The following is a 24,262-nucleotide window of genomic DNA, read 5'->3' as shown; positions in this document are numbered from 1 at the left end:
CCCACCACCGTAGTCACTTGTCTCGATGGAACATTCATGGAAGTTTGTCCATTTTTTCAGTCGCATTTGCTCAAAAGTCAAGGACCTCTCGCAGCCAGCAAGGCTGTAGATCTAAGTGCACCGCACTTTCGCTGGGATTGAAGTGAGAAAAATGCTTGGCATGGCGTCCATATACTTTAGCACTGTGTTGGGAAAACACCATTTCTCAAGTACTCATTTTTGGATATGTCTGACAGTTGCTGGATCTTTTTCTTTCAGGATATTGCACATTAATGAACATACATACATGTAAATGTGGCAAATTATAGCACAATGGCTAATTTCCATCTGGTGTCCAAAATAGGCAGGCTAGATGCTTACAAGTAGAACATTAAAAGCACAAGCATGCACCTTTAAAAAAGGTCCTTTATACAAAAAAAATAGATTATGCAACATGGCAGAAAGAGTTTTTCCTGCAATGAACCTCCACATCTTTGTTTACCACTGCTTCAGTGTCCCGTTTCTGAGTATATTTAGAAATTCCTGTAGACATGGTGGTGATGCAAACTCTCAACCAGAGGTGATAAAGTAAAAGTAGATGTAAATCCATGACGTACTGTAAGTACGACACAAGTACATGATATTACATAGGGTGAATTCAGGTAAATTGGGCCACTTTTTTCCCATTAACTTATATGCAAAAAAGTGGTCCAATTTACCTGAATCCACCCTAGTCGTTGCACCAGGTATTGTAGTACTGTAGTATACCTAATAGTAAATGTGGTAAATGGACTGCACTTATATAACGCCTTTCCACTCCTTTGAGCACTCAAAGCACTTTAGATTGCATGACTCACATTCGAACACCGGTGACAGTGACTGCCAGACAGGGTACCTACCTGCCACCAGGAGGAATTTTGGGGTTACGTGTTTTGCTGAACGACACATCGTTGGGGTCTGGCAAAGTGAGGATTAAATCTGCAACCTTCTAGTGGCGGCTGAACAGGCTCCTCTACCACCTCAGCCTGCCACCCCCGCCCCACCTACAGTAATGATCATTTTTGCTTGTCGTTTACTTTTACTTCTACATAAAGCCCTGCCTATAATTGGTAGGTCATCTTGACAAAGCAACCCATCTCGACAGAGCAGCACACTGTACCCATGCTCTTGCCCATCCTCTGATGTTGCTGCTCAGCTGTGCTGTACTGTGCCATGTTGTGTCCTCCCCCTGGTCCCAGAGCGGGCCAGATGAGTGAGTGATTATGGGCCCAGACAGATGGGTGTTTACAGTTCCTCTGCCTATGATCATAAAGCACACAGGGACACGCAGGGGGCAGCATCGGCTTAGTACCGGGAGAAATAAATTAGCCCTTACGCACGTCATTAGGAGAGCCATGGGGGAGACGTGGTAATAAAAGCCAAAAAACAAAGCCGGATGTTGAGATAGCGAGTCCGAGGAGAATACAGGGTGAGCTATTAATTATTTTTCTTTGCTTCTGTTCTGTTCGAGTCTGATGTAACGCTCAACGCTCCCATCCCACACAAATAAAGAAAGTTGCTCTTGCTTTTTCGCTCTCTCTCTCTCTCTGTCTCTTTGTCATTCCTCCAGACACACACACACACGCGCGCACGCACGCACGTGCACACGCACGCACGCACGCACGCACACAAGCACACATACGCACACATACGCACACAGACATATCCAAGGACACACTGAAGTATTGTGGGGACATTTCAAATGTCACTCACAGAAAGCTTTGGCAAATGGAGGCATTCAGGGACTCAATTCTACCAGGACATAAAAAGTATAAATGCCACTGATGCTTACAGTAATTTGATGGCATGACTGGCGCAAAGTCAAACAAAACCTTAAAATGAAACTTATGTTACCAAACTTTTTCATTATTACTTTTATGGCATGGAATAACAGAAATATCTGCCAAACACCAAAATCAACAGAATGGACTACCTGGAAAACAAAACGAAAACTTAAAACACGCAACTACAGTAATGTACTCATCAACTAATAATAATCAAAATCATAGCTCCACTATAGCTGCCCCACAGGGGGCGCCATAGTATGACATAGGCACTATTATTTTGCTCTATGTACCTGCGTATCTCCTCCACTTACTGGGCTTCAGCCAGTCTTCCTGGAGACTGTGGCGAGGGTTTATCAGGACGAGGGCAGGGGAATCAGGGACCGGGGGTAGACGGCTGCAAAGACACAGTCCCTCCTCTATCAGACGGTTGAGTTAACAGTTAGCAAACTTAACAGCAACTCTACTATCATGCATAGTGTCCTAATATAAATATAATTTTACTGTATGTGTTCCTTGTCTAACAGTGAGTCAGCATTTGACAAACTTAGCAGCAGTGTTACACTCACATGCATGGGCTTCTGCATATACTCTGAATGTGTAGCGTTATGAGATGCGATGTTCTTAGGTAGAAAGCAGACGTACGGCTCAACAAAATCTCAGGCTCATATTCTATCAGCCTATACTGTATATCTTCCAATCAGATGAGATCCACGGATAAGCTTGTTGAGGAGATAAATCAGTCCCATCTGACAGTGTCGCGACCATGACAAACGACAGACTTAATTATATGAATTAGATCATGGGGGGGACTTTAACGTGATTAGCAGCCATGCTAGTCTATCGAGGAGCGCACACAGAGCCAACACGATGACATGAGATACCAGACAAGGTGCAAGCAGACACTGTTTTCACATCGTCTCAATATGTTAGTCAGCCAATTACTTTACTGCCTATTAGAGTTGAGGCATTATTAGGGCAACAGTGAGATACACAATGCACAGTAGCATAGCAGTACAAAGCTAACACCAGTAAAACATTTGCACATACTTTAAAGCAGGGGTCCCCAAACTAAGGCCCGGGGGCCGGATGCGGCCCGCCATGCCCCTTTGACCGGCCCTTCACCTCTCTGAACCTCACCATTTCAACTGCCCCAAAGAAGCAATCCTATCTTGTCTTGATAGTTTCTCATCTCACTGTAATATAAACAGGCCTAAAATTTATATTGTATCACTGTCAATCACCATAATTTTCTAACCTTTTCTTGGTATTTTTACATGGGTATTAGAATTTAAAAGGAATACCTGTGGTATTTCGTATTGAAAAACATGTGAAGTACTCAATTCTTTTGTAAATCACTTGTAATGATGAACTATTTTGTGCTAGAAATTATGGTTATAACAGGCAGTGGCCTAGTATAAAGCCCACATGATTGATCCCGGCCCCTGATCACAGTCAGGAACGATAATGTGGCCCCCAGAGAAAAAAGTTTGGGGACCCCTGCTTTAAAGAGTCTATTCATTAACCTACATAAATGCAATATGCTCAACAATATACAGAATGACAAGAGAATACTACACCAGATTAAACTATCTAATAAAGTCATAGCATGGCTATGATTATGGATATGGATAGCATGGGTATTTCCCTTTCGCAATTTAAATGTATTGCACGTGTTGGTAACATGTGCTTTTTCTCGTTTGCTTACAATTACAATATAACATACCCACCCAGTACACCCTGGAAGACCGTATCTGGTTTGGTCAAATGGTTCACATCTACAGTCACACTGTTAAAGGTGTGTCTGATTTTTCAGTGACGGTTAGGGGGCATTAGCCAATTTACACTCCGAGGAGGACTGAATGCAGGTATGTAAGGAGGCCCCAACGGGCATCTCTAGGATGCTAACCAGAGAAGAACAGAGGATCTTTAGGGAGTCACAGTGACAACCTCATAACCACGGACTGCCGCCCCTATCACCCAGTACGGGATTACGACTGTCACATCTGGCTGAAGGAGACGAAGGGGGCAGAGAGAGAGAGAGAGAGAGAGAGAGAGAGAGAGAGAGGAGAAGAAGACGGGAAACAGATAGATTGAGGAAAAGAGAGACACATACACAGAGACAGAGAGAGAGAGAGAGACCAATAGAAAGAGCTAGATTCACAGAGAAAGAAGGAGAAGAAGAATAGAGAGAGAAAGAGCGGGGTCGTTCCGCTTTTCGCCCCCTGGGGAGAATGAACATTTCATGAGCTCTCAGTATGCTGCTGCCGCCATTGCTGCCTCTTGTGCTGCTGTTGCAGCCACTGCGGATCCGCACACTGATTGGCAACCCGGCAGCAGGGTAAGAGAATGCATAATCCCCCTCGGATGGCTTTTGCTCTCTTTGTTAAGCTGAATCATGCACATGTCCTTGACCATGTTGGGATTTTTTGCTCTCCCTCAGCGCTCTTGCTGGCAAGTCCATGCAGGCAGTAGAATTGTTTCCTTTTATGCCCCCTTTTCCCTCTCACACGTTTTTTTCTCTTCCCTTGGCACTTTTAATTTCTGGTATTCAAGCCTCTAACAAATCCCAGGACTTAGCATGAATTTTTCACTCAACTGCATTCTGAGGTTATCAATAATAAAAGTCCGTATTCTCATAAATATTCTAGAAATTAAGTGAGTTTTCTACCTCTTTTTTTCCCCTTTCCTGCTTGACATGTGAAAATTTTATACCGTCCAAAACGTCTCTGACCGTAAAAATTGCAAGATGTAGCAGAAACACACCAAAGCTTTCCCAAGGCACACCAAGCAAGAATTTTCTGGACCAAACAATGAAGGTTCTGAAGTTGCCATATACATAGTTCACATGTCCTTTGGAGACTGGATGCAGGAGCGAACAACTTCCCATGCAATCCTTTGTTAAAACCTTTCGATTCCCACTGCAGAGATACATAATTAGAGCCTTGTTAAAATTGAGTGGTGATACTGTACAGTAGTTTTCTTGGCCATAAAAGGGGGGGAATGTTATCTGCAATGAATTTGCAATGTCATTAATGGAATAAATACGTTTAAGATGGTGAAGATGGCAATGTCCAGAACCTTCTGTTGAAGCCTCATCCAGCCCAATAATCTCTATCCATGAAGTCTCAGAGGGTTTATCAAGTTCTCTTACACACAGGTAATGGGGCACACACATACAAATACAAACACATATGTCAACAGAGCGAAGCAGGACCTTACTCCATGCTACTACCTGATTTGGGGATTGGATTACAAAGTGTACACTACAGATATGATTCAGCCTTTTTTTCTCAAATGAGCTCTTTACTTTCAATAATGCAAACAGGGACAATGTAAATTTACCTTGTACATTTTACCTTTTCATTTTCTAAGCAAGTTCCAATCTTCATTCTACTACTTGTAAAAACACTTCGTATTTGTCATGTAATGCAATCCCCACAAAACAGAAACATTTTCCACATGAAAGCCTTATACACACATTACTGTATCTGTATCTGTATCATAGCAGCTAAACAGTATATGCTGCCACACAATGGGAACATGTGAAATGCCACGAAAAGCGTTAACACCACCCCCAGCCTACATGATTTCGAACGAATTGCGTCTCATTTATCACGCAAACCAAAACTGAAATTGCGTCGCATTTACGACGCATTCTCTTTACACACATGCGCAGTGGTCATGCAGGTCTCCGTGACAGGTTAGGTTTAGGGAAAGTTTTGGTCAGGGCACAAATTTAAAACTCAGAAACGTGGCCTTACTGACAGGTTAGGTTTAGGGATGGTTTTGGGAAGGGCACAGTTGTAAAACTATGAAACATTGCATTACTGACAGGTTAGGTTTAGGGATGGTTTTGGGAAGGGCACAGCTAGACCAATCAGAAGCTTCCTATGTGCTCTAGACAGCAGGGAATGCATCGGAATATGTACGCAATCTTGGATGTTGGCTTGCGTGAGAAATGAGACGCAATTTTTCGAGATCAGGCTCCCCCAGCCCCCAACTCCCACCACCACTACTGATCCCCGACTCACCTGGGCGAAATGTCACACCCCTGCTGCATGAAGGCTCCCAGGGAGAACCAGAGGCTGTTGAAGATTCCAAACTCGTTGGGCGGCTGGTCGGTGGGCTGGCCGTCCGTCCCTTCCTCCGGCTCTTCCGTGTGCCACTCGTACGGGCTGAAACGACTGACCAGGAACAGCACCACACTCACGCCGATGTAGGCGAACACGATGCACATCCAGATCTCGTAGGCCAGCGGGTCCAGGAAGGAGAAGACACCCGGCTTGGACTTCTGAGGCTTCTTGATCATGATGGAGATACCCAGACTCATGAAGGGCTTGGAGAAGTCGATCACCTCTTCACGGACGAGTGTGATGGTCAGAGGGGCCACAGCAATCTCGGCTCTCTGGAGGGAGAAGGAACAATGGGGGTGTTAACCCTATTCAGACTGGGCTTTTTTGGCATTCCTGGGCCTGGGGGGGGGGCTCTTTTGACCCCCCCCCTCATAACTCATGAACGGAATACGGTATGACCACCAAACTTTGGGGAGATGATCTACATATGGACATCTATGAATGACATCATTTTTGTGTCATTATCTGGTATTATGACGTCATTATGACATCATCTGTTTATAATACCTAAAATCTCGCCATAATGTATTTTCCATCAAATTTAGGTAATGCACTTAAATTTTAATGATTATATGCTTCAGACCACTTTAATGCTCACGAAGCTGTCTGATGCTAATGGAAATAACAAAAAAATATGAAAAAGGAACAATAATGAGACTTAGATCAGTGATTTTCGGTCAGACATACCTGTCAGAAAACCGTTGCCATGGCAACGGCAAAAAGGATAAACATAATCTTTTGGTACTAAACTGTAGCCAACTAAATGTTAGGAAAAGTCACCAAGTTTCGTAGTCATAGCTTAAGTCGTTAAGGAATTATACTACATCAAAGTTGGTGCGGGCACGTTTAGCCCCCCCCAGTCTGGATAGGGTTAAGATACCAGTATGCATATGGTGATGCTTTATTTACGCAGATTTAAGGAGATGAAGATTACAGTGTATGAATTTAATGTTTCAATCAATGCATTAATGTAATGTAAGGTACATCACATGAATGTAATGTAGGCCAAAGGTATGAAATGTATTACAGAACATTTCTGTTATGTACAGTTTTGATGAATGAACAATGTGGCTATGCACTATGTGCAATGTTTGTACACCATTGTCTTGCACATGACAAGTTAATGATGTGTTAATTATTAATCTTCACAAAACATTAACATTGATGTCTTTTTTTGACTCGCAAGTGCTCTTTAAAAGATGCAGTTTTTTATGCAACTGAATAAATCCTGTATAAAAAAAATGAAAATCCCTCTGTGAGTGACACTGTCTCATGCGAGCAATTATTAATGTGCACCTTTCTGACATTAATCCTGACTTGTCAGACCCACATATATTTTTCCTGTGACGGGAGGCGTTAAAGAATGAGATTCCAAGTTGACAGCATAAAAACAAAATCGAATAAATAATGGAATAATTTGATTTAGTCGGTTAAGCGGCGGCTCCCCTCATTGCGGCTGAAAATAGAAAACCCATGTGAATTGAAGCGATTCAAAGTCATGGGGGCCAAACCCGCTGGAATATAAATCACTTTTGAGACGCCCAAGATCTACAAGAAAGCGAGCAGGAGGAGGAGGAGGAGAGATGGGGTGGGGTGGGGGGAGGTTTGGGGTGCTGGTGGTGGGGGGTAGGAATTATCCCTCGTTTCCTGGAACTGCCTGAAACATGACTTTGCATGATAAGAAATATCAAAGATCCAACGTTTGCCAGGAAGGTTAATTCGCCCATTCAGAATCGGTGCCTGTGACAGCCGCCATGGCATAATGTTTCTCTGTGTGTATACACGGTATAGTTCTTGTTTTCCACTCATGCAAATTTGTAGCAGCCTCCATTTTATCATTGGAACATGACATACTGTAGAGCATGACAAATTTCATACTCCATTAAGTATTTTTTTATGAAACATACAGCCAGCAGAAAAAAAAGAAAAGTGTTTTAAGACGACGTCAGCTTGCTAAGCAGACATTTTGAAAGAGCATTTCTCAGTGGTAAAAGAAGTCAAACATTTCTTTTGCACAGTGGACTCTCTCCCCCAGAGTAACCTTGACTCCAAATGGAATCAAACAGCTTAATTGAGACTCTGCTGAGGGAAGCAAATGGCTGGCAGGCAGGCAGGAAGGAGATTGATCTGTGACTATCATCCACTGACACTGTATGTGTGCAAGACCGTCTTGTAAGATGTCCTCCCTGCGACATGCTTAACACTCGACCGACGCGGCTGGGGCACTTCTCGATCTATTTGGAGCGGCAATTTATCGGGAACGGTTGGCAATTCAAAGCACTCAGCTGAATGAGAGTCTCCTTCAAACTACCCAGCGCATGTAATGTGCAAAGTACAACCCGTGTGTGCAGTAACTCTTTTTCCACTCTGAAAAGTAAAGGCTTAAAAGGGACAATTGTCTTTAATGTTAGCCTCGATGTACAAATTTAAGTTAGTCTTAGCATAAAGCGCTCTAGATCTCTGAGAGTTTTTATGGCCTTGTTAAACTGCAGGGATTATTAGTCTGATATTTCTCACACTTAATATAACCGAGCATAACAAAACCACTTTACGCTCCTGAGTTAAAGAGCCGAGAGAACAAGGCTCACCTCATCTAACATCTGCTGCTGTCATTGTGAATGCCGCAGCCGTTTGCTTTCTTTATGCAAATCCTTGCAGTTTTTCATCTGCCCTTCTTCATTGTGTCCAAAGTGCACTACAAGTCCTTGGCTGTCAAATGACAACCTCTTCTGAAATGACGTGCTTCTTATCATATTAGATCATGTGATTTAAAGGTGTACTGTGTAAGATTTTTAATTTTTTGTATCTCCAGAATTCATGCTACCCATTCTCTAATGTTACCTTTTTCATGAATACTTACCACCCCCATCAAATTCTAAGTATTCATTATGACTATAGGAACATTGCACTTTTCATACATGAAAAGGGGTGTCTTCTCCATGGTCTGCCATTTTGAATGTCCAGAAATAGACATTTTTAGCTGCAAAAATGTCTGTACTTTGGCCATATTAGTAAATATTAGTTTATTACTTAGTAAACATTCATGAAAAGATCAAATTTGGCAATAGGCAACCCAGTTTCAATGAGCAGCATAATCGCAGTATCCATTCTATTCTACATTCTGCACCTTTAACCCTATCCATAGGGTGGTGGGGGCTAAAAGTGCCCGCACCAACTTTGATGTCGTATAACTCCTGAATGACTAAAGCTATGACTAGGAAACTTTGTGACTTTTCCTAGAATGAAGTTGGCTACAATGTGATACCAAAAGATTAGGTTTATCATTTGTGTTGTTGCCATGGCAACGGTTTTCTGACAGGTACGCCTGACCAAAAATCACTAATCTAAGCCTCATCATCATCACTTTTCATATTTTTTTACATTTCCATGAGCTTCAGACACCCTTGTGAACATTTGAAGTGGTCTGATGCACATTATAACCAAAATTGATGTGCATTACCCAAGTTAAATGGAAAATACATTAAGGTGACATTTTGGACAATAAAATCAGGAAATGACATCATAATGACATCATAATATCCAATAATGACACCAAACTGATGCCATTCATAGATCTTTGGCTGAAGATCATCCCTTCCAAGTTTGGTGGTCATACGTCATTCGGTTCCTAAGTTGTGAAAAGAGCCCCCCCCCGGTCCCAGGAATGCCAAAAAAGCCCGGTCTGGATAGGGTTAAAACAGAGGCTAGAAGTAGACATGGTGGAAGTTGTTACGCTACACATTTTGTTTTAGCTCAATCCCACAAGCAATTTATCCTAATTAGCATATTTCTTACCCACGTAGATGAGCTAATAAGTTTAATCCTCTGTGTAATGTAAATGTTCACAGGCAAATGGAATAGGCCTAGAGTTTTTTTAAGGCAGTACTTTTACTTTGTTTTGTCCACCTTTACAGATGTCTATGAAACTCAAATCTGTCCTACCAGATACAGCATTTTGAGGAACTTGCCTTTTCCTATTAAGCTTCCTGCATTGGTTGCTTCGTGTCCTTACTGTTGTGCATACTTTATTAAAGCAAAGCCATGTGTCTTTCAGAAACATTCAACATCCAATACCTTGTGTATTATTGAACAATTGCATGAGCAATTTGAAATATAAGTGAATAGCATTTAACATTAAAGTTTGTTTGACACTTTGGCTCCTTACCCCATACACAAGCTCCCCAACCATTCCGTTCCAGATCTTCGTCTCCGGGTCCCTGGCTCCGTACTTGCCGTCTGGGACGATGGAGATCTTGTACTTGAAGCCAATGTGCTTGGCAATCTCATAGGCCAGGTCCACGCAGTAGCCCTCGAAGCGGTCGTTGCCGTCGTACAGCTCATGGTTCTTCTTCAGCATCACATACGGCCCCTCCTGCATGCACAGCACCATGGGAAGGCACAGGGGGAGACAGAGAGAGATGGAGAGAGAGAGAGAGAGAGAGAGAGAGAGAGAGAGAGAGAGAGAGAGAGAGAGAGAGAGAGAGAGAGAGAGAGAGAGAGAAAGACAGAGAGAGAAAGACAGAGAGAGAGAGAGAGAAAGACAGAGATAGAGAAAGACAGAGAGAGACAGAGAGAGAAAGACAGAGGGAGACAGAGAGAGAAAGACAGAGAGAGAGAAAGACAGAGAGAGACAGAGAAAGACAGAGAGAAAGACAGAAAGAAAGAGAGAGACAGGGACAGAGAGATGGGGTGGGGAGGAACAGTCAAACCGGCCACTCCACATCACAACAACATCAAATCCACATCAGAACAGTCAAGCACTCACTCAACCCCAAACTCCAACACAACCCCGAGTGAGTGAATAGGGGATTGATAGGGAATGTTGAGATTATGATTATTATTATTTTTAGAGTACAGTAGAGTAGAGTAACTTTATTAATCCCCAGGGGGAAATTTTAAAGTTACATATGAATGCAATCTCATACACACACTCGAATCTCTTATTGGTTTTTCATGTTCCCTTGTATTGGAATAGGCTACTGCTGCTCAGCTAAGTTTCTCAGTAATTGGAGAATTCTTGTTTTCTTTTTTTTTCTTAGTTCATTCTACTTTCTATAAAACCCCTCAGCAGCAGCCAGCAGCAGTGCTTCTCCACCACCACCAGCACATGGATCAGTGCTCCATGCTTCAGTGGTCAGGCATTAAGCTTTAATGCCCTTGTTTTCAAGCAGCCAAACACAATTTAAATGCATTTTGAACACGGACAGCGAGCAAAGTGGGGCCGCGTCAGCACTTTTTCGCCATGATTGGCGTCTGGGATTGATTGGCTCTTTAAATCCAAATCGAACGGACCCCTGGGTATTACAGTACCTGGAGTCGAAAGTTTCCCAAGTCCAATTAAACAGGCTTAACAAAGTATAGCGACGAGATAAAGAAGTGGAATTTAAATACGTTGAGGGGCTTGGATATAATAGACATACTCATGCACTGACTCACAGTGTTGTTGAGAGATAAAAAATACACAACATTTTTCACGTTTAACCATACAAAATGTGTTTCAACAAGACATGAACACTGCAGTCAATTTAACAGTGTGTGTGTGTGTGTGTGTGTGTGTGTGTGTGTGTGTGTGTGTGTGTGTGTGTGTGTGTGTCAGAATTAGCTCTTTCTGTTACAGACAAGTATAGTAGTATAAACAAAAATAGCTGTACTGAATATGCCAGTGTCAAACATCACAAGTAAAAGGCAGCATGGTCATACAAAGATAACACTGCATGCTGCACTACATTCAAATCCGTTTGAATGCACATTACATTTCCTCTGAAAGCATAAAACATGGTCTTCCGTGAGTCCACAAATCCACAAATGTTACATAAATCATACTATACAAAAAGAACTGCAATGAATAACATTTATTTCTCACAACAGCAAACACACCTATTTACATTATTCACATGTTGTATTTCACATAAGCACAGATGGTTTCAGACATAAAAACATAACTCAGACTTGTTGAAAAGCTCTAACTCCAATACGGATAGCATGAATCTTTGAAGTCACATGATGATGGTTAACATGAATCTAATTTAAACTGATTCACTATTGTTCAGATACTACTGTAGTATGTTCGAGAAAGTAAGAACCTCTATTGCTTGTTTGCAATGCAGTCTATGACAACACAAGGCTATTACAGACAGTATTGTGCTACTCTTGACATTGCATTGACAGAGCTAATACCACAGCAATTATGGATATGTAATGAGGGAAGAATGATGATGTCATGAGTAGTGAGTTTATGTAAGAGAATGCTGAAATGTACTTCTCCTTATTTTCCTTTTTTGTTGCACATACACCTAAAACCCTTAAATGTATTTATTCACGTGGCATAAGGAAGGCAGGTTTTAGCACTGAAGTCAAAGCTAAGAGAGAAACTATGCTGACTAGGCGATGCCAAAGGAGCCAGCAGTTTTTGTTTGTTTTCTGAAAACCACAGCTCTCTCTCTCTGTCTCTCTCTCTCTCTCTCTCTCTCTCTCTCTCTCCATGTCTCCCTTGTTCTGTCCATTTCTCCCGCCTCTTGTCTTTGTCTCTTTCTCTTTGTGTTTCCTTTTTGTCTCTCTGTATCTCTCTGTATCTCTGTATCCCTCACTTTCTCTCTTTCTCTCTCTTTCTCTCTCTCTCTCTCTCTCTCTCTCTCTCTCTCTCTCTCTCTCTCTCTCTCTCTCTCTCTCTCTCCCATCCTTAGACAGCCTTGTGAAGACAGAGAGCTGTATGTTTTCCAAATGCAGTTTTCCACCCGGCACACTGACTGAGCACAACTCTGGAAGGCGACAAGCACACCCAAACACTGGCACAGGGGAACGGCTGGGAGAGCAGGTGGCGTCTTTGTTGAGGCACAAGGTTCCGCATCAATCAAACATGAAAGCAACTCGAGAAAAGATGAAAATTGGACGGGTGTGGTACTTGGTATCTAATGAGCAAGAGGCATACAAACACGGGCCACTCTGCAATAAACACGATTCTCTCCCTAGCGACAGTGTAATACAAAGTCATGTCTAACTCTGCGTGTTGCCCCAGTGAATATTCCCAAAATGTCCAAATGCTAGACAGGGTCGCTGACAGCTTTTGCTGGGCCCAGGACAAAGTCATCAGAAAGGACCCCATGCCCGATAGATGCAATGTAATGAGGAACGAATTTTAGGCCCCATCTTTCCTTGGGCCCGGGACAACTGTCCCTTTTGTCCCCCCCTGTCGGCATCCCTAGATGGGGGTAATGAGCTTTAGCAACAGCGGGCCTGACAACAAAGCACGGGGTATGCGCCTTAATGTTTTCCACTTGCCAAAGAAGCGTGGCATGTTTTTCACACGGGATCAAATTCAAACGTCTCAACAGAATGATTCATCATTAATGAAATCTTTCATTTAACACTAGAACTACCACGGAGGGGTCAATTGACCTTTTTACCTAAAAGCCCCACAAGAGGGTCATTTGACCCTTTGGACCCCCTGCGGACACTCCTTTTGTTGTGGAAATGTGGCTGTTAGCAGCTCACAGCTGTCACTTGAGACACAGAGTGTGTGTGTGTGTGTGTGTGTGCGTGTGTGGATCATTTCCAATGCCTGTTGAGTGCTGTATCTCTGCATCTTCGTTCCTTGGAGAGCAGCTTCTTTCACCACAAAATTTTTGAGGGAAATGAAGCAGTAGTCCACATGCACTGGTATTTATCCATCTAACAATTGCCAGGTTGCATTCACATGAGTCGTTATGGTCACATGGCATGGGAGATTCACACGTTACAGTTTTTCTCGATTGGTTTCTTGAAACTGAGATAACATTCTCAAAACAACACGGAAAAATCCCCAAACCAACTTGCAATTTCCCAAAACAGAATGGCATTTTTCATTGCTTTCATCAGATATCAAATGCTTTGTACATGTCTCAAATGTTTACTACATTTCTGCAGATGGATATGTACAAATGCCTTTCAGTTGACACATTCAGCATACATTCAGCACATTTTCCAAATAAATTGACCTTGCTTATCTAAACGAATTAAACAATTCTCAGTCTAATGGTTGCCCTCTCCAAAACACGTCAGCATTATTTCATTGTGTAAGTCATCATATGCAAAGTGGTCCACGCAATTCCCAAAACAGTCAAGGACATCATATTTTAAGAATTTCATTATATAGTAAATTCATGACAGTGTTCAACAGGTCAGATGGTATTGTAACTTTACTAGTTAGTAGAAAATATTTTTACAACCGTGTATACTACAGTTTCCTCTGTTATTTGGCTAATTTCATGACATTTTTTCAAACGACATTCTGTTTTGAACAATTGCTAGTTGCTTTGGCATTTGTCCATGTTATTTTGAGAATGTTATCTCTGTTTTGAGAAATGAGCCACACCCATGAGAAACCTGTGATATATGGGCATTACTGTCTGTATATGAATTTACAGTAAAGAAAGTTACTGATAAATGTCCTTGGTAAATTATCTGTGTTGTCAAACTTCAATGGTTTCACTCACTTTTTCATGTTTATACATAGTCGAAATCTGTTAGCTGAACGTAGATAAAACACCTAACCATTTTGACTGGAGTGCTTACACAATGGCAAAGGGACAATGTATTTTGGGGGTACTGATGATATATGTGGGGAAGAAATTTAGTTTTGACACATGGGTAAACTGTTTTTGGGGTGATATGAGCGAGTGATGAGGATCCATGTAGTTATGCTGAACCATCCAGTTTATTTTGACAGAAGGACTAAATGAATGCAAATGAGCCAAAGCAATTGAGAAGGATCTATGCCATTTTGATGGTACTGACTATTTATATGTGAGACGGTTTAGTGCTGATGCAAGAATGAGGTGTTTTGGGAGGTATATGACATTTTGCTAGTTATCTGAACTGTTGTGCAGAAGTGTAAGAATGTTTGGCCAAATGACCCAATGGTTATAGGAATGTCATCTCAATTTCAAGAAATTAGCCAAACCACTCGAGAAAAACTAATTCAACCATTATCTGGTTGCAGTCATATGATTCGTCATGATCACATGGGACATTCACACATTCATTGATGACTTGTGTGAAGAAAATATGCTGACATGTTTTCAGGACAACCATTACACTGAGAATCAACCAATTGGGATAGATCAGCAAGGTACATTCATTTGAAAATTCTACTAAATGTAAGCTGATTGTGTTAACTGTAGGATACTATAGCCATTTGCAAGGATGTACTAAATGATTGAGACATGTACAAAAGCATTTGAAATTTGATGAAAGCAATGATAAATGCCATTCTGTTGTGAGGAACTGCAAATTAGTTTTGGGATTTGTCCATGTTTTGAGAATGACATCTCAGTTTCAAGAAATGAGCCAAACCAATGGAGAAACACTAACACACTGTCCGCCAAACCTTGCTATTTACCTGTGGTGATTTTGGAGGCTGACAGCCCTTGGGAAGAAGCTGTCTGTCCCTGTTTGTCTTGGCTGTTAGCACTGTAAGGTGTGACCCCCTCACCCCTCACCCCACACACGGCCCCTAACAGCCTCATTACCATAACAAAATGAGTGATTAGTGTATTAGGTAAAAGTCGCCGGGTCAAATGACCCCTCTCTGGTACTTCTAGGTAGGCAGAAAAATCCTGGTAGTTCTAGTGTTAAGGAGTATATAGCCCACAGTTCACCTGCAGGAGATTGATGGCAGATAATATTACCCATTTTGTTGATTTAGAAATCAGAAACGATCATTTTTTAAAAGACATTTATTTTATAGTCTGCAGGATTGCCATCTATCACTCCCTTCCCTATTACCTATGTGATACTCATTAACTGGGAGACGGCTTAACTGCTTTATTAAACACATCAAGGATATAAAGCATGGCAGCTTTATTACTTGGCATCAATAATCGTGCCACATTATGACAAGATCCTATGTATACTTTATGTTCACCTGTTAATGAAAACTGGTTGCTACACCCCAGGCCTGCGCTGACAGGCGGGGACAAAGGGGTTTGTTGTCCCGGGCCCTGTGAGATATAGGGGCTCTTAGAATTGGGTCCCCATTACGATGTACGGTATGTATTGGATAGAGGGCCCCCTTAAGACTTTGTCCTGGGGGCTGGGGCCAGAAAAAACTGTCAGTTTCCCAACCCCTACCAGGCCTGTTGTGACGAATGTAGAGGAGGACATGGTGATTATAGCATAGTGTGTCGCCTGCAATGCAATCTGCCCAGCCCACCATGGTGGCCCATCTTGGAGTAATAGGGGGGTGCAAGGGCTCGCCTGGCAGGGTTTGGGCATGCGGGCCGCCAGGGACCCTTATATACGCATGGCGGTGCGGAATAAACACCGGCGTGTCCCCCTGAGTTGCTGCTCACATGGCGCTAACATGCGCTGACACATGATGGCGCATCCCCAGTTCCAGCCCCAGCCCCATAGCTGGATTGGCCATAAGACAAGGCATACAGGGCATTTGCCCGGTGGACTGATGATTTTGGCCTGGTCCTCCCCTCAATTTAGTGGTACCAGTCCTCATGCCACTACAGCTGACCTGTCCGAGGCAGATGTAAATATTTATTTTGCCTGTTGTAGTCAAAATAGCTTGTGATAAATGACCAAACCCATTGTCAGAGACTTCAATACCTCTTTCAATGCCGGGCGAACCGGTCTTGGCCCGGCCTGATTTTTTGTCCCTGTCCAGCCCCAGCTCAAGCCGCAGCTCCAGCCCCAGCCCCAGCCCCAGCCCCAGCCCCAGCCCCAGCCCCAGCCCCATCCCCAGCCCCAGCCCCAGCCATTCTAATGCTAATTACATCATTCGACCGTTACAGGCCCAAGTCTGCCTCGCTCCCGGTGTCATGTGTACACGGACCGCCACGTTCATTATCGACGCTCCAAACCCCTCGGCCTTAGCGAAGGCTTCAGCGAAGACGCAAGATCCTATCAATGGCTCGTTTGGTACGGGCATGTGTGCGTGAGGCTGGGCGACAGAGGCTTTGCATGTGTGTGAGTGTGTGTGTGTGTGTGTGTGTGTGCGCGTGTGTGTATGTGCGTGTGTGCGTGTGTGTGTGCGTATGTGCGTGCGTGTGTGCGTGTTTGTGCGTGTGTGTGTGTGTGCGTGTGTGTGTGTGTGTGTGTGTGTGTGTGTGTGTGTGTGTGTGTGTGTGTGTGTGCGAGTATGTGTGTGTGTGTGTGTGTCTGAATGTGTGTGTGTGTGTGCGTGCGAGTATGGTGTATGTCTTCGTGTGTGTGTATGTGTGTGTGCGTGCGTACATCTGCGTGTGTGTGTGTGAGTAAGTTATGCTTGAGGGGCTTCTTCTTCCTCGCCCTCCTCCTTAATGGGAAGAAGAGGGTCAGATGAGTGGTCATGAGAGATCTACGTCTAATCGCGTGTCTGTCTGTCTGGTTACTGGAGCTCCACTGGAGATGTCCCTGGGTGGCTGGGAGGCGGTGTCCCGTAAGATATCAATGGCCCAGGCAGCCCTGATAAACCATAACTGTTGCATGGCTCGCCGCATGGGCTGGCAGTGAACTCACTCAAGCTCTTTTCTCTGTCCCCTTTACTTTTACACATGGACCGGTGAGTAGAAGATGGAGAGAAAGCGAATCGGAGAAACAGAGTGAGAGTGTGTTAGGATAGGGCGAGAGGACGAATGGGTGAAAAGGAGAACAAGAGAGGAATTCACAGGGAATGGAGGGAATAGCTTAAATTAAAAAAACAGCTAACAAGTGCATTTTTGTGTTCCTATTAAAACAACCTAATAAGACCAAGTCAGCCAATCAATACTTCTATGAAGTGTACAATTGGACTTTCTCTTGGCTAACTCTAATATCTACTTAAATGTGTGGGATCAATAATTGATTCTCTACATCAGAAAGTGCTGTTGACACCACTCAACACCATTGATTCAGCTGCATGATAAAATAAAATAAAATGTCAGCATCACCCCAAATTACAGACTCAAATCAAATGCGTCTTACATAAGAAGAAATGGTGGGAGGATCTGTTTCTTTGGCAAAATAAGTGAATGGCGCCCCAACATGTAAAAAAAAAAACCACTGATAATGCTGCTAAACCACTATTGCCTCTTTTCCACTGCCGTTTTTCTGGTAGGCCTATACAGCTCGACACAGTGCAACTCGGCCTCGACTTTTTGCTTTACGATTGAGCTCTGTTGTTTTTCGAGTCGCGCTTTGCCGAGCTGTAGGCCTACCAAGAAAACCGGCAGTGGAAAGCATATGACTATATTTACATTTTGTACATTCTCTAATCGTTCTATGCTTAAAAGTAGTTACTATACAATACATTCAAGACTCCTAAAAAGAACCAGTGAAATGCTTAATCGTCCCACTGTACAGTATATGTCCTCGATCAAAGCAAAGGTTTATACTACTGCACAGACTGCAAAAGGTGATATGTCAGACCAATGACTTCTAAGAAATATTACGCATTATGTTATCTGGAAGCAGAGCTTAAAAACCATTTGCTTGGCTTTGGAATATTCCAAGATGGTGGTTCAGTGGCAAAGCAGGTTAACCAACAGGTCATTGTAAATAATTTCTATCATTTTCTAAACCAAAGGACATACGTACTGTATGCAGGCAACCTATTATTAGTAGGTTTACGATATGCTGTTAAGTTAACTCAGTCAGGTTTATCACACTAACCATGTTCTTGGAACACCCCCCCAACTTAGTTTCTGTTGTTGAGACGCACAAAGACATAAGGTTCAAGATATACGTAGGGTTAAACAGGGGGGGAAACTAACACAAGAAAAAACAGGGACATGTGTGTTGCTAAAACATCCACACTAACATGCATGTTCTCTCTACCTGGCAGGTCAATTCCATTATCCAAACTCCTATCCTCCCTTGTGCTTGTGGCCCTGTGATGATGTCACAACACGTCATTGAGGATTGAAGTTTAAACTGTTTTCTCCATAAAGGTGGGGAGTCAGCAAAGCGGGAGGCCACAAGCACAAGTCGAGGATAAGAGCTTGGATGATGGAATTTACAATCTATGTTACACACACACACACACACAGACATGCACACACACAGACATGCACACACACACACACACACACACACACACACACACACACACACACACACACGCACACGCACACGCACACGCACACGCACACGCACACGCACACGCACACGCACACGCACACACACACACAAAACTTTCGTTCTCTCAAATCAAATGTCAACATTGCGTTAGTCTTTTTGAACAAACAGAAAACATCAAACAAACAAACAAAAAACCCACAGTAGTGCAAAAAAGGTCTCAGTTCTTTGTGGGCTTTGCCTTCATGGAAAGAAGGAGGCTTTCGATACGAGTGTCCCTAAAGAGTCTTTAGGCAGTTGTTTCTTTTTGTTTTTGTTTTAAGTTTCCCAAGCCTTTGTCTTGTGTCTGTGTGCCTGTCTGTCAGTGAGTCTCTCCCTCTGTCCTGTCCTTCAGCACGCCTCAGTGTCTTAACAAGGGTTTCTTCACCAGCGGCTGGAGAGAGGAGGAGGAGGTGGTTGAGGTATAATTCTCCATGGCCTTTTTTTGTCGTTCGTAGCGCACAGTTCATTCAGGGGGAGAGAGAGAGGGAAGGGAGGAAGGGGAGGGGAGGGGGCAAAGTCTTCAATTCAACATGACAGTGAGGACAGCACTGTTTTTTGTGTGTGTGGAACAAGAACAAAACAACAACAACAACAACAACAACAACAACAACAACAAACAGCAACAAGAACTGGAACGGCGACATAGAACTAGAACAAACAAGAAACAGGAGCACAGATGAACACAGGATTCGGCCGACATTTGCATCGAGGGCACTCGTGATGAAAGAAAATAACAAAACAAAAACACACGCCCGATTTTTTTTTCTTACGAAATATCCCCACAGGACTTGTGTTTTTTTTTTTTTAGCCCTGCAAAGGTTTATGGCACAAACAACACAACACCACCACCAACAGTTATAGGTTCCATTACCACTGATAATATAGCTCATGAAAAGGGGCCCCGCTCATTTCCTGTGGCTCACACAGACACATAAATGTCTGCTGCGGGTATGTTTTTTAGATTGCGTCGCTGCCATTACACTTGTGGGTTAGCTGATTGATTCCCCCGTTCCCTTTCCTCCCGGCAATCAATATCTTCCTTCACCACTACACCAACCACCATAACCACCACCTGCACCTTGCAATCCCCCCCGCCCTGCTTACGCTCTGGACCATTGGCTTTGCTTGTCTACCGTACTCATCCACATTAAGAACAAAAGGTATGTGTTGTGGGACCTCATCCACAAATGGGAGTCATTACGAAGGACACATTGTATGGTTAGAGTACAGATTCAGAATGAGAGAAATACAGAGAAGAATTGGTGGAGAGAGAGAGAGAGAGACAGAAAGAGAGGGAGAGAGAGAGACAGAGAGAGAGAGAGAGAGAGAGAGAGAGAGAGAGAGAGAGAGAGAGAGAGAGAGAGAGAGAGAGAGAGATAGCTATAGAGAAATGAAAAGAGGCAGAGAGAAAGAGAGGAACCTGAGGAGATACGTTACCATGATGGTGGTCACGATGACGGTGCGATTCTCCATGCTGGAGCTGTCGTTGCCCAACTGCTCGTTCTGCACCAGCACCAGCTTGTCGTTGTCATTCCAGTAGCCAATCTGCAAGTGGAATGAGCACATGTGTCGAATCCAGTCAAAATGTATTCGAATAGCACAATCTCCCAACTATAAAGTTATTTACAGTTTCATATACAGCATATAAACTCACTGGTATAATAATGCCATGATATACTCTTAAAGGGAAATAATGAAGCATAGCATGGTATGACATCATGCCAAGGTCCACCGTACACAGTAGAGACATTTTGAAGATCAAGTGAATTTTCAGCAAAATGTAAAATCTGATCCAATTAAATATTCACACAGCATCTTGGCTTTACACTGTATACTGTAGGACAACAAACAGGGTAAATCTTACCTTGCGTGGTCCGTTGCTCTTCAGTTCAAACACGTCCATAGTGTAGTTGACTCTGCGGCCATAGTGGTCGAACTGAATATTGCCTGTCAGGCCCTGGATGCGCACCTGAATACACATGAAATAAGGAGGTGACAACTCATGAGACAGCTATAAAATGGACGAACAGCCAGTTATTGCAGCTGTGTAAACGCATTACTGAAGGACACAGAGTAAATTGACGCAGTTATACATTATGTAATGTGTTACAACAATGTTGTGGATTCATCCATCTACTTCAGTCGTATATGTGCAAGCACATGTGCGTTTATGAATAACACATGCTAGCATGTATCATAGGCTACTTAAAGATAATGTAGCCAACAAATACTACATAATTCTTTTCATTTTCTTGACTTGATATACAGCATTACGTATATGATAATATTAACAGTGTTTTCATTACTATTCAGTTAATAATAAGCACCATTGTTTAAGTCTGTGGCTAACCTGTTTGAGGGTGCGCTCCATGTCAATCCCCTGGTTCCAGGGGGCCGCTGGATTGGCCAGGCAGTCGCCGGCGTTCCCTCGTCGGGAGATGTCAATCTTCTGACGGCGGAGGTTCCGGAACGCTTCGGCCATCACCAGCACGCCATCGTAGGTCAGCGAGGAGGTGTACTGTGGAAGGTCAAAGGGCACGACTATATTACGATGCATACTGATATAGTGCTCATGGGGATCAATGAGCAAAGACCAATAGTGTCAATCGTCATGGATTGATTTTATTTTTTTTAAAAAGCCAGTTAAGCAGTCCTGTTAAATAACAATAATCAATGCGACTCATCTGAAATGTTTTTTTTTAGACGTCCAGGGATCAGTGTTGGTACAATACGCAGCGCTCTGAGCCATTATACCACCAGGTGTTCAAATGGGGCACCCATGGCCTCCCCTAATTGAACATCATCATACCACGATAATGTCAATGATTCTCTATCATCAGTAGTAAGTGCGGGTAAATGTCAGGGCACTGCAGTGGTGCAGTGGTACACACACACACACACACACACACACACACACACACACACACACACGCACGCACGCACGCACACACACACACACACACACACACACACACACACACACACACACACACACACACACACACACACACACACACGCACACACACACGCACACACACACACACACACACACACACACACACACAGGCACGCTTGGGCTTGGGTTCCCACTTAATGAATGTATAATATGCAGGAGCTTGTGTTTACAGCTAATATATGCACTGGGCAACAGAATCTGACTCCGGATCGATGGGAACTGTTAAAGACCTCTGTGTTATTAACGCAGCAAAGTAGAGGGGAACAGGCAGGGGGGGGAGGGCATCATAGAAGCGGGAAGGGAGTCATTATTGTCGTTGTTGCTGGGAGTGTGAGTGTGTGGTAGATAGAGAAAGAGTTAGGAAGAGACGAAGAGCGAAAGTGAAAGGAAGAGACCAAGAATGAGGGGAGAGAGAAAGGAAGAGACAGAGAAAGAGGGGGGAGAGAGAGAGGAAGAGACAGAGAAAGAGGGGAGAGAGAGAAAGAGAGGAAGAGACAGAGAAAAAGGGGAGAGAGAGAAAGAGAGGAAGAGACAGAGAAAGAGGGGAGAGAGAGAAAGAGAGGAAGAGACAGAGAAAGATGGGGGAGAGGGAGAAAGAGAGAGCATGGGAGAAAGGGGGAAAGCAAGAACACGTGTGAGAGACGAGGGAGTGAAAGAATAATGAACGGCACTTAGCTCGACTAAGTCAGACAGTGAGGACATGAAGAGAGATGCGGAGAAGAGGAGGGGAAATAGAAAGAGAGAGAAGAGGGGGGTAGGGGGGGTGACAGTGAATGAGCCACTGACAAAATGAAAGTGGAATGCGGTGGAAAAAGAAACAGACAGTGGCAAACAGAGACGGAAAGAGATGGGGAAAAAAGAGAGAGAAGGATTGTTGTGTGTGTGTGTGTGTGTGTGTGTGTGTGTGTGTGTGTGTGTGTGTGTGTGTGTGTGTGTGTGTGTGTGTGTGTGTGTGTGTGTGTGTGTGAGAGAGAGAGAGAGAGAGAGAGAGAGAGAGAGAGAGAGAGAGAGAGAGAGAGAAGAGAAAAGGAGAGCGAGAGAGAGAGAGAGAGAGAGAGAGAGAGAAGAGAAAAAGAGAGCGATAGCCAGAGAGAAGTAGAGAGAGAAAGCGAGAGAGTGAGAGAGAGAGGGGGGGCGGGAGAGAAAGAGAAAGAGAAAGAGAAAGAGAAAGAGAGAGAGAAGAGAAAAAGAGAGCGATAGCCAGAGAGAGAGAGGAGAGAGAGAAAGCGAGAGAGTGAGAGAGAGGGGGGGGAGAAAGAGAAAGAGAAAGAGAAGGAGGGAGAGATATGACTGTAGGGGTAAATACCCCAGAGCTGTCAGGGCTGAACCCAGCGGGTAAGATGTGATGCGTGTGACGGTGCTGAAGAGATTAGAATGGAAACCAAATGACAGGGAAAACACTGGGCTAGCTCTCCCAGCCACACGCGCACATACACACACGCACATACACACACGCACACACACACGCACGCACACTCGCACACCAACAAGGGGACGTACATTAACATATTTTGTATGTCTTTGAAGATTTCTCAGAACATTTTCACAGAATTTTACACAAGAAAGCCATCTATTTTCCATCAGAGTGCATCATCATCTCAAAACCTTGTGTGAAGTTTTTTTGGGGGGGCGCCCAATATCACAATTATGCTGTGTATTAAGATCCTTGATGTTTGAGAATGAGGCTTTCAGCAACTGCTTTTTTTTCTCCTCTGCGACAGACCGCTTCTGTCGTCCCACTGCACGGCTGTCCCCTGGTCCTACTCATCGGTCACACTTCGATTGGCTGAAGCATGGCTCTTGCATAGCTTGTCACACACTGATTGGCTAAGGTATGGCCGTTGCATCAGCTTGTCACGGTCTGATTGGCCACAGCTTGGATGTGCCACCAGCATGTCATGCCCTGATTGGCTAAGGTGCTGTCTCTTCCTCTGACAGTCACATTCGAAGTGACTAAAGCACCGTGACAGGGAAAGAGAACTAGCTTCCCATTAGACAGGATTCTGTCATGGCAACCCTTTCCTTCAAGAGGTCTACCATTCGGCCCCAACAGGATTCTTGAGGCAGGATCAATGTCTGCAATTGGCCACATAAAGGGATCCTTTAAAGTTTTCATCTCATGAACCTGGGATTTAGTAGTAATTGATACACAACCCAAGTCTTAAGTCCACTGCCGAAGCATCACACAAACGTTCAGCAAATCTTTTTTTTTGTCTCCAGCAAACCTTCCAGCGGACTCAGCTAATGGTCAGGCCATGCAGGGGAGTGGACAATGGGGGGCAAAGGGGTTAGATGTTCTGGGCCC

General features: G+C 43.6%; 1 protein-coding gene across 1 annotated transcript in view; it reads right to left on the bottom strand.

Annotated features, from left to right (window-relative positions):
- LOC134453638 (glutamate receptor 4) overlaps positions 1-24,262 on the bottom strand; it is a 162,245-nt gene that overhangs the window by 40,651 nt on the left and 97,332 nt on the right. Inside the window, exons 7-11 of the mRNA XM_063204424.1 lie at positions 21,351-21,518; positions 20,865-20,969; positions 20,438-20,545; positions 10,104-10,310; positions 5,837-6,210 (exon numbers count right to left, since the gene is read on the bottom strand). Of these exons, the coding sequence (XP_063060494.1) occupies positions 5,837-6,210; positions 10,104-10,310; positions 20,438-20,545; positions 20,865-20,969; positions 21,351-21,518 (962 nt within the window). The remainder of the gene's footprint in view (positions 1-5,836; positions 6,211-10,103; positions 10,311-20,437; positions 20,546-20,864; positions 20,970-21,350; positions 21,519-24,262) is intronic.

Source organism: Engraulis encrasicolus, chromosome 8 (assembly GCF_034702125.1).
Source record: "Engraulis encrasicolus isolate BLACKSEA-1 chromosome 8, IST_EnEncr_1.0, whole genome shotgun sequence".
NCBI lineage: Eukaryota > Metazoa > Chordata > Actinopteri > Clupeiformes > Engraulidae > Engraulis > Engraulis encrasicolus.
This window is presented reverse-complemented; position numbering and strand designations above follow the sequence as displayed.